This window comes from Lagopus leucura, unplaced genomic scaffold (assembly GCF_019238085.1).
Source record: "Lagopus leucura isolate 7727_CA_CO unplaced genomic scaffold, USGS_WTPT01 Super-Scaffold_100014, whole genome shotgun sequence".
Classification (NCBI taxonomy): Eukaryota; Metazoa; Chordata; class Aves; order Galliformes; family Phasianidae; genus Lagopus; species Lagopus leucura.
This window is the reverse complement of record NW_024962268.1, coordinates 16,895,573-16,907,506: the sequence shown is the minus strand read 5'-3', so window position 1 is coordinate 16,907,506 and position 11,934 is coordinate 16,895,573. Positions and strand designations below refer to the sequence as shown.

At 39.2% G+C, this 11,934-nt stretch overlaps 1 protein-coding gene across 1 annotated transcript in view; it reads right to left on the bottom strand.

Moving 5' to 3' along the window:
* Positions 1–441: 441 nt before the first annotated feature.
* ADAMTS12 (ADAM metallopeptidase with thrombospondin type 1 motif 12) overlaps positions 442–11,934 on the bottom strand; it is a 187,078-nt gene continuing 175,585 nt past the window's right edge. The window contains exons 20-23 of the mRNA XM_042875418.1: positions 11,665–11,817; positions 10,129–10,302; positions 5,262–5,415; positions 442–3,224 (exon numbers count right to left, since the gene is read on the bottom strand). Of these exons, the coding sequence (XP_042731352.1) occupies positions 2,992–3,224; positions 5,262–5,415; positions 10,129–10,302; positions 11,665–11,817 (714 nt within the window). The 3' untranslated portion in view covers positions 442–2,991. The remainder of the gene's footprint in view (positions 3,225–5,261; positions 5,416–10,128; positions 10,303–11,664; positions 11,818–11,934) is intronic.

Here is an 11,934-nt window from a genome sequence, read left to right as displayed (position 1 = left end):
CTGAAATGCTTAACAGAGATCCCTGTGCTCCTGGGCTGCAGGTCAAGGAACTGAAATAGTGTGACTACATTTCTGGGCAGCACAAATAAGCTATATTAGCAAATCTTGAGTACTGAAAGAATACAGAGGTGGGAGTGGAATGAACATACAATAACAATGAGTAAACAATTGCTAATGAAAACAAATACTTCCCACAACAGGCATGCCTACATCCATCTGCTACCAAGGAGCTAAAGTGCATCTGCTTGGTCTGAGGCAGTAAGATGCCATCTATTTCATGGGAAATAAGCACCGTGACCTGCTACATTTTCCCTCTTGATTTTAATGATCTTTTTCATGTTGGAATATCAAATATCAAAATACATGAACGATGAGGATGCATCTAGAATGATTAGACAAAAATCACAGGGACTGGAAACAAAACACCAGGGACAACAGATGTAAGAGATGCCATTTATTGAAGCTTGAAACAAGTAATCATAGTCTGCTTTTTAAACCTTGAAATGTTAGAGCAAGCAGTGAATGTGCCAAATACAGACCTTTCCTGAGCAACCTGCTGAAGCTGATGTGTCTCAGGCTAATATGATAATATAATGATATTATGCCTCAGCTCTCGATACTCCATTCAGTTTTAAGAATAGCGACCATCTGGGTTAGGATCATAAATCCACATTTACTTAAAAAGAGATATGTCATAAGAAATTAATTTTTCTAAATGAATGAGAGAGGACTAAATGCTGTTAGCATAAAGGAGATATTAAGCTGATGAGTGCAATGTAAAATACAGCAATGGGCGCTGTTCTATTAAAATAGTTCATGTTATTATCACAGTCTTTTCCCTACAGTTTTAAGTTGAACAACAGTGACAACTGTGCTATCCCAGGTAGAATGATTATTTCCATTAATGTTCATGATATGACTTACTTTCATTCGTTTCAAATGAAGTAACAACTCCCTGAATAAAACTATGAAGACAGACTTGTTTTTTGTCCACACTGGCTATAAGGAGCACTGAAAAGCCCAACTGAACCCCATGGCATCCTTCCTTCCACCTGCACCATCTTCACGCAGCCAGCTCCCTTCTCATAAGCCCCCATGACTGGTGGTCCCTCTGCTGACCTCCAGTATGCATTCCTCATGACGGTCAGTCAGTTTTGTTTGGCCATCAGACAACTGCCTCCATACTCCACATACTTCAGTATTCTTATGTCCTGTGCAACATGAACCAACCTGATTTCTATCGTTCAATGGGCCAATTCAGGACCTCAGAAGGACACAAGCACCTGTAATACTGAAAAAACAATATGCCTGGCATTGGCCAGCAACACCATGGATATGTATTGTTTAAGAGTGCGTGCCCGTAGGCCTGCACGCACATGCACCTCTGTAAGTCATCCCCCACGTCTATTGTACTAGCACCATGTTTTTAACAGTGGATTTTAAGTTTTATCAGCACCTATAACTGGGGTTACATTGCCATCGCAGAGATTAGTAAATCTAATCTTACCATGCTGCGTATCCTAAACTCCCAGATACTTCAAGTGAAGAAGTGAACCCTTATCCAAAGGCCACAAACCCACAAAAAAGGGCAATTAGACTTATGGTCTTCTGTATTAAGTTAATACAACAAAGCCAGGCCCAAGTGTTTTGATTAACTTCCATACAGGTTTGTGTAGAAATAGGACTATTAGCTAGTCATAGCTCTGTAAGCTCAGTGACACTTCAGTTCATGGCTATGTATTTCACTCTGCATTGTATAAGATAAGACATTTCCCTGTATTACAATCTCAAATCGTCAAAGGTAGTTAGGGAATAAATCTGAGATATTCAGAAGAGTATGAAGACTCAAGGTGTCCAACTTCTACTGAATTTCAAGCTAATTACTAGGCTCTGTCTACCTCTGTTGAAAATGCCCAGATATGCTTTGAAGAATCCAGTCTGGCCTCCCTAGCAGTTGTTCTGCCATTTCCTTCAATAGCAAAGAACTATTTGGCTAGTGCTGTCTTAATGGTTGAGGTCCAGAATCCTGCTATGCAGATACTCTGGCTCTCAGGTTCCTAATTCTAGGTGTTACCTTTTGCTATGATTACTGATAGATAAGGGGGAAAAAATTTTCTGTGAGTAATAATAACATGGATGTGATTTTATGCTCTTCAAGGAGCTATTGGGTTAAACAGTACTGCTATCTCAGATAAATAATTCACACTGATATTCAGTACATTCATATGGGAGATGCAAAAAGCTTTGCTTGCATAGAAGAAAGCAATGTTGCTTAAAACACATTTGGGAACTTAAAATTCCAATTTTGATGGGTTGTTATAGGTTACAACAAGACAATTGCAGTAGGAGAAAACTGGTCAGGACAGGCTGTTTCTGAGGTATCCTTTAGATGTTCAGTCAAGGAATAAGTGAACAATTTTTCTTTTAAAAAATAACTTTTTTTTTTTTTTTTTTTGCTGTACGGCCTGCACATCAGTAATAACAAAACTCTGCTTTTAATTTTTTAAGAACTGAAGTGTGCAAATGATTGAGAGGAACACTGCCACTTCACCTCATTTGTTTAAAATAAAAAAGAATATAAAAGTGAGTGAGAACATGGTGATCTGGCCCACAGCGCAAGTCTGTGTTGGCTGCCCCATCATCCTTCATTGGGCTCACGAGTTAGGTGGTGCTGCTGTTTCAAGCTGGTTTTGGAAAAAAGATGGAAGAGAGCAAGCAAAACATTAATTAAAAAGACTTATTCCAAGCTTGTCTATAGCCTCTATGCATGCCTAAGTACTAACTGATGGCACATTGCAAATTATGTTACAAATCTTGGACTTCTACAGATAAGAAATTGAAGCAGTAAATTAGGACTGGTAACCCTAAGGAATGTGTTTTCCCAGCTGTGATCACAGATTTTCATTTATGTTGGACGGTTCAGAAAAACACACAAAGACACATAAAACTTGTAAACAGAAGCCCTATTGAAATTAACTAGCTAAAAAGCAGCTAGTGCTGAGCAGCTTGGCTGTTATTTTCTTGGTTCTGAGGTGACTTTCTTCTAGATTTAGCATAATGTTGTTTGAGGCCTCGCTGATCCCAGTATTTTGCTTTGTTACGAATTCGGGGATGGTTACATGTGGAGCAGCACTGCAATTGTATTGAAGGCACCAAGCACTTGCCAATGCCTCTCAGCCTCTGGCAGAAGTGAGCTGACAGTTGATCTTTGCTGCAGGGGAGGCCTACGGTACAGAAAAAGAGAAGAATAATCTGTATTTTGCTGACAAATCATCTGCATGTCAAGAATCTTAAAATGCCTTATGACAGCTTTCTCCTCCTTCATATTACTGGTTAACCTGAGTCTTCTGAAAGTCTAGGATATCCAAATGGAAAGGTCATAGCAAATTTCACATGGCCTTCTGCCTTGGAAAATGAAGTGCTTTTTAATTATTGGTCAGTGGGGTTTCACTTTTGCAGCAGACAGAGTTGGTTTATAGTTTTCACTTTATCATTTCTGCTTTTTAGAACTGTCAGAAAGATTCAGTAACAACGATTTACATGCCTGGTACACATTTTGGTCCTCTACATTTTTTAAAGAGTGTATTTAAGACAGGCCAAAGAGCTGCAGCGTGCTACAGAGCAATGCAGGGCAGGCAGAAAGAGCATAAACAAGGCACAAGCAACTACAGGTTCAGCTTGACTCTACTTTCTGCAGCACTAAAATAAACCAGAGACTGCTAACATCTGTAATATGGTGCTGACAGCTCTTCTTTAATAAACTGAGACATATCAGATTTGGTTAGGAATTAGAAAATCTGAGAAGCAATAGCTGAAGAAAGGTCAAGGTCTGCAAAAGCAGAAAGGTGGTGGATTAGCTGAATGCAGAATTTTTTCAACAAACTCCTCAGTACCAGAACTGAAAAAACACAATGAAACTAGTAAAAGGGGGCTTACAACAGTCAGGATGACTTTCCACAACAGACTGCAAACTTCTGGAACTCGCTGCCAGAAGAGGTGGTAGGAACAGAGAGTATCAGAGTTTCAAAAAAGGAGTTTCACAGAAGAAGTTACATAAATTTAAACAAAAAGAATCAGGATAGTGCGCTTTTATTTGTCCTCCTATATCAGTTGGGAATGCTGGAGGTAAAGCCAGGAAATAAGCCACAGAGAAGCACTCAGCAAATGTAGTTTCCCTAAGTGGGACCTCCTAATGTCATTCCGGGAGACAAAATATGGTGCTGTATGCACCACTGGCCTGCCCACTAGGATATTTCCTATGCTTCGTTGGCCTGTTTACAGAAGTAACTATTAACTAATCTGCAAGGGTACTATTTATCTGAGTCTGTCTTTTCAAATATGAGAGGGATAAGAGATAAGCAGACCAATTCAACCCTAGGGCAAAATGTGCTCAAGATCTTTGAACAGCAGGGGGAATCATATATCACCCTCAGTTGCATGCCATATCTGCATTACCCTCAGGAGCCAATCTCTTGTCTCTTCATCAGACTGCACCCTCACTAAAGACTTTCTAAGAGGGAAGAATCCTCCTCAAAAAGGTCTATGAAGGCTATTCCAGCAGGCATCTGAGCTGCCGCTGTGCTCACCCTTAGGATACCTGTTGGACACTGCAGTACACAGACTATGGAGCTTCAGGTTTTTCTACACTTTGTATTTGTCATAAACATGGATAAAGATTCTTGTCTGTGTTTTCTTTCCCCTTCTGCTACAGTTTTTCTTTTTCTGGACAATAATTATCTGGAGGAGTTTTGTTCTCTCTGTCTCTTCACTTTGAAGATACACACATGTCCCACTCTCTGGGACACTGAATTCAAAGCAGAGTCTGTGTTCACTGCTAGTCAGATTTTTCTTACAGTGTCTTTCTCACTTTGCTTGCTTGTACTCCTTGTTTAGAATTTACAGAGCCTATAAGGTTGTCTATCTTAAGGAACAGCATCTGTTTGTACTCATGGCACTTCCTTCTACAGGCCTTGAAAGCAGCCGGTGAACTACGTAAAACCCCCCAATGCAGGCAGACCCATTCATTTAGCTGTGGCACTGTAAATCATGGGTGCATGCTCAGAAAGCCCCATCACAGCAACACAAGGCAAGGACCGGAGAATATAGCATGATTCTGGCAACGGTGTAGCTGAGTAGTAACTAACCTATAATTACTGTACATGTAGCATTCACAGCAAGCTCACAGACTCCCTGCTTTTCCAACACCTCAGAACAAACACAGAGCTACTGGGAAGCTGTCTGCTGCCAGCACATTATCATACCTGCACTCTTTCTGCACGCTTGCTGATTGCACTGCTGATGCTCTGATGGCTTGGGCTTATCCACACACATACTGTCATCTTCTGTTTCATCGGTTTCTATATTCCTGCACTTCACGGTTCTTTGCTGAATGCCTCCTCCACAGGAAACAGTGCACTGAAAAAAAGTCATTTTAACACTATAAAGTATTTCTAAGTGGGAGTTGTGTAATATATCAACACGTGAGCTGTAGTGAAATGGAAAGCTAAAAAAACATACAATTCAGAAATAAGGACAATAAATACTTTGTGTACTAAATTCTCTACCTAGACACCTATCAATATGGCTAGATTTGTCAGTATACAATGGAGAGAGAAACAGAACACATTCAGCACCTAGGAATGTACAACCAGGGTGACAGGAATACTTTCTGCACAGGAGGATGGTCTGAAATGGAAATACTATAAAGACAGTAGTAATCCAAATTAGTACTGCAAACTGACAATTTTGTTAATCTGTGAAAAATACAATTCGTGTATTTTTCATGAGTTGTTTTAAACATGAATAATCCACATCAAGTATAACGCTAGGTCTAGAAATGACCAAGCTTAAGATTTCAGAAAAGCTCAATGAGAAGCTTTTTTCTTTGGTGACACTTACATTGTGGTTACCCTTAATTTCTAACAACAAAACAACTACCACCTGCTTGTTCTGGTGACACTGCTACTCTGAAAATTTACTTAATTCTTCATATACCCCAGAGCTTATGAGAATTCCAATGAATGTTTAATTCTTGCCCTCTTCAGATAAGCAGTGGCCAGCAAGGTAAACAGTTCAATAGATGTAGCTAGTGCCAGCTAATGAAGTGCAAGAGGTGAAGACAGGCTCGTTAATTTTGCTGCAAATCACCCTATTTGTAATGTACACCTCTGTGCGTAAGACACAATATTACTGGTGTGAAACACACAGAAAGAGATCTTGGTTACTCATGTAGCAAATTTAGATTCATGTTTTTTAAGTAAATTATAGTACATGGAATTAATGGAGCTGTAAAATTTTGGTATTCAGTTGCTTATTTTATGCATTTCCCAACTTTTTCACTTCCCTGTTTATCAGAGTTGAAGCCACTACATCACACTGTTAACCCATATGAAGGCTTTCTGTCAAAAATAACCCTCAAGAATTTTTCAGTGTTAAATGATTCTCCAATATTTTCTTATTTGTGGTTTCTGGTTTTTGATGTTGTTTCACTGCTCTCTTCTGCTGACAGGAATGCTTCTAATGTATGAACAGGTTTATTAAGGAAACTGAAATATTTATTAGATGTACCAGTTTGTTTATATATGTATCTCTCTCTCTATATATATATACACATATTTAAAACCATTTATTCCAGATACATGAAAGTTCTCCAAACAAATATACCATCATCATCAATTAGATTTCCAGAATCCAAAATAGGAGGCAATGTATCAAAATTTAAAATCTCTGCTTGTGTAGACAGTTGCGATATGCCATAAAGTTTCCTTCGGAATATCGTTCCCAGCTCACCCTTGCTTCCAGTTTCCAAACACGAAAACCTTAAAGTAAGTGGGAAGGCTCTGAAAGCACAGACAGATCAAACAGTCTAGCTGTACTTGGAAGGATTCAGCTAGGCTTGCATCAAAGACAATTCAGGTTTTCCTTGCCTCTAAAAAGACAGCAAACGCTGAAGCTACAACAGGCCGCCTTTTATCTACATAGTGTGTACTCAGAGCTTCTTTGTATCCACCAGGTGAAAGGATTTTCTCTTGGGTTTCATATCAATTGTTCTGAATTGTAGTGTATCAAGACAAAGCTTGCTTGTTATGACATAACAAGTGATGGAAATTTGCCAAATTGAGGAGAAACTGCTGAAGGTTGGCCATAGGCCACTGTGAAGAAGTTTAAGAGGAAATAAAGGGGATGAAGTAGGTGGTTGTACAGACCACACAGACCTGAAGGGACATTAGCATATATTAATGAATTCTTAGAAAATTATGAATATATATGCTGTTTTCAAGAAATGTGCTGCAAATGTATGTCTTAATGTTTAAATGTAGAATGTGAATTCTAAGAGCATGCATTTGATTTGCATGGTATAGATATCAAGAATAAAGAAATGCCTGTTTTCTTGACACATAGCTGGTCATTCTCTTGAAATTTTACCTCTTTATTAAGCACAACCATGTTTTGTTAATCAGTGTCTTTCAGTAAAAATATCAAATGAGCAAGGGAAGAGTATTAATGGTAAGTCATTCTTCTTGAGAGAACTAAGAACAAACAATCCCAAAACATGAATCACTTGAAGGAACCCAGGTAGGCTGGATCTGGAAAGTTTGGTTCTATTCTAAAGAGATCTCCCATTGTAAGCCCATTTGTCCAGTTTTACAACAACTTCTCCTACAAAGACAGCAGAGAAAACTGGGGCTCTTCAGCCTTGGGAAGGCTGCAAGGTGATCTGGTAGCCTTTCAGTTATCTAAAGGAGAGCTTCTTTAGCAGGGCCTGTGGAGACAGGACACGAGGAAGTGGCTTCAACCTTAAAGAGGGTAGATTTAGTTTAGATATAAAGAAACAGTCTGTTGCAGTGAGGCTGGTGAGGCACTGGAAGATGTACCTAGTGTGATTGATACCCCATCTCTAGATACTTTCAAGGTGAGGCTGGATAAGGCCCTGGACAAACTGATCCAACTGTGGTGTCCCTATTCATTGCAGGGGAGTTGGACTAGATGGCCTTCAGAGGAACCCACCAATTCTAAAGATTCTAAGATTCTATGAGAATTTATTCTTTCTACTGGTACCAACACTCAAACACAAGCAGGTAATTAATTGTTTGTCTGATCCCTGTCCTCTTTTTCACCTTAACTGTGGTGAAATGTTTAAATAACATCAACAGTTTAAATATGACCAAATTTCACAGAATTACAGAATCAGAAGGCTTGGATATCATCTAGTCCTCCCTCTGTTAAACCAGGCTCCCTATGGTACATTGCGCAGGAAAGCATCCAGTCAGGTCTTGAATTGAATACCTTCACAGGAGACTCCACAGCCTCCACGGGCAGTCTTCTCAGTGCACTGTCAAAAAGTTCTTCCTCATGTTTGTATGGAACTCCCTGTGCTCTTTGTTTTGTTTGTGCTCTTTGCCCTTTGTCCAACCCGTGAACACAAATACAATAAAGAAGAAACTGAATCCTACCAAACCCCATGTCTGGTTAATCCACTGAGTACAAGATTGCCTGTTACATGATGCAATGGAATTGGGTCTTTTTGTCCAGTCACAATTGCCTCCTTTTGGGCAGCAGATGTGTCATTTTTGCTGGCCACCACCACATGACCTTGAACACTATCAAAAGAGGTGCACAAACTCGTGAGGAGAGAGATAGGAAGGAATAAGAACCCTGAAAAAGGCCACAAAGACAGCAGTGTTCTTCAGTTAGAAATGTGGATCCACAGGTAACAAGAAGCAAATCACTGACTCATTTAATTTGGAAAGGTGCAGAGGCTAGGTTGCATGCCACATCCTACAATTCAGTTATGAAGAGAAGATTTGCACAGAGAAATTTATTTCATTGTATGTTTCGAAATAGACAGGGAACGAGCCACGATTGGTCCAAAACACTTGGGAGAAAACTGTTCCTGACACGTATTAATGGAAATAATATAAGACGGAAGTGGCAACACAGAATTGCTCACGTAACACCACCAGCAATTTCTGCAAGTCATGTGCCTGTAAGATTAAACTGCAATATTTATAGAAGATAGTACATCTTCATGAGATGCAACACCTCATTTTTATGAGGCAGTTAGGGACATTAAAATTCACTCAGTGCAAACAATATATTAGGTACAGAATGGCAATAAAAAGTGTCATGCAAAGACAAGACAAGTTTTTCAAGCATTTTTGTGTCCCTTTCCCGTTATTACTTCTGAACTGATTTTTATTCTTTTCACTAGGTCTGCAACAGAGCCTCCTTGAAATACATAGAAGATCTGTGGCCTGTTGTGAAATAAGGTGACAGGCATATTTTGAATAGTGCACTGTTGCTCTCCTACAAGGAACTGTATCTTTGTGGATAGAGGATTGGAACTGGCATCCAGGAAATTCTACTCAGTATCCTCAACATGAAGACATCTGCCAGGATTGAACAAGTGTTTTTATAAAATATTTTAAGTAATCATTTGGCTACTATTATTATTAAGCCATTGTTAACTGCAAAACTCAGGATGAGGTCTCCCACTCAGTGCAAGTGGGATTTGTAAGGAAGCAAAATTTGAAAGCACCAAGTCCATACCAGCAAAAATACAGCACATGGCACTTTCTCTAGAGCTGCTTTTAGCCGGAGCAAACAGTCAGATATAACAAGACTACATGCTTTAGCTGGTATAAATATGTGTCCAGCTGCCTATTAAAATTTGTTGGTACAGATTTATATTACAAAGTGGCTTCAAAATCTGATTTTACTCTTGTTTTACCTCAGCCTCTGTTCCCACAAAATTCCAGTCCCAAAAAGTGTAAAGGCAAACTCAACAAAGACATAACATTAAAATAGCAGCAAAAGGGAAACATTTAAACGAATCCCATTTAGTGATCCAGCAGGATAGCTAAAATAAATCCATTTAATCTTCCAGGCCATCTGCTTCTTTGTTTCAGGGTACAGTAATTTACAGCTCTAGCTGTGTATCACACGCAATCCTAGGAATGATTCTGGGAAGTCTTAATAATGTCTGGGACAATTTTTCCTCTAACACACAAAAACATAGCAGAACCTCTAAGCAGTAACAGCTGTGTCACTCTTTGTGCAGAAGTTTACTTAGCACTGTAAATTGGCAGCTAATTGTTCATTGCCAAAGTTTCTTTTGAAGACTAATACCTCATTCCAAGGTTCCACTCGCCACTGCAAGCAAGGCTCCGTATTGCAACTAGTAGTGAGTTGTGGTTTATATCCAAGTAATTGGCAATGAAAAGGCCTGAGAAGCTGCTTCTCACGACTGTCGATGCACTGAACGTCTCGGGTCTTGAAGCCTCCATTACAGTAGGCAGAGCACTGTAAACAAAAGCAGAAAGGGACACTTCTTCAAAAGATGTCAGCAGATGTGCCCTTCCTGTCTCTCCAGAGATTGCTCCCAGGCCTCATGTAGCAGCACCAGCTTCTGACCCCATGCAAAGTCTCTTCTGCTGCTAAGGAAGAAATAAATCTGCTACTCCAAGGATAGGAACAAATACACATTTAATTATTCTGTCTTAATCTAGAATTAAAGCCAGTTCTGCCTATGACACTGAATAGCCTCAGATCAGCTTTGATCTCTATGACCATGTTGCATTATAACAACTAATGCCGTTCTCTTTTATCTAAGTAATTATTTCTGAGTTGAACAAGGGAAGTGAACTCACTACTTCCCCTGGGAATTGAAGAGTAGGTGGAAGAGGAATTAATGTCCTTGTTCACAAAAGTTTCTGGTCCTCTGAATAGAAACAATAGACAGAAGTCACCATGCAAGAAATTGAGTACAAAGCCCCCAGAACATTTGCAAATTGCATTTGGTATTAAGCGCAGACTGTAAGATCTAGTTTGAAGCACTTTTCCTTTAGGGGAGGGGAAGAATTAGATAAGAGGAATGGAACACAGATTTACTACACCAACAGTGGACTGCAGCCACCTTATTCTGATAAGTTGCCTTAAGATAGGTGGAACAAGAAATGAGAAAAACAATTTTGACTGGCAGAAGCAAACAAACAAATAAAAAAAACACTTTAATGTATCAAATTGTGGTTATGTCTGTATAGTTCAACTGCTGAAAAGTAGAGATACTAACAACAGTTATCTGCTAAGAAAGGTCTTTTGTAGCGAACTATCCTCTTTATTCATGCTCTAAAACATTTGTTTCCCATATTTTATCATTAAATCTGATTTAAAGCCACTTTCTGTGACATAACTGTCACCTACCTGTTGCAAGAGCAACAACATTTATGAAGAAAAAGTGAAGGTGAAATACACCTTCCTTGAAGTAGGACCACATTATGTCTGTGCATCACTTAAAATCAATTTTGAAGATTTAAGTGTGGTCATTTAAGGCCTTGCCTGGACTTTCTACACAGACACATATTTCACGTACAAATCACTTCTATGTCAACAAAATCAATAAAATAACACAGATTTTTTAACCATAACCTTTTCTGCAGACCCTTCCCTGTACAAATCTGCCCTCTAGTCCAATGGCACCAACGCTGTCTGCAAATATGATAAAAAAGTTTGAGAGACTTATTTTTTTTTCCTATACTAAACCAGCATTACTTCAAACAAAATTTTGTAATTTTTTTCCTCTTTTGAGCCTTGAAAAATAACCCACTGTTTGATGCTCCAGTTTTAAAAAATGTGAAGACAAGACATAAACATGAATGAAATTACCTTGCTCCAATTTCCTGTTTTCCAGCTAGCACATGGGCGGAGATAACATTTTCTGGCATGATCCGGCTTTTTTGTGTGCTGACAATGAGATACATTCTTGCTGCTGCATTCCACCTGCCTCCAGAAAGCCCCCATTCCACAGGTGGTAGAGCACTGGCCAAAGCGAGAGAAAAGCCCAAGGGGCAAACTCAAGGTTAGTAAATCATTCTGGAAACAATTCATGTGCCTAAACTAATACATCCAGAGCAATTTTAGTTGACCTAATTTCAG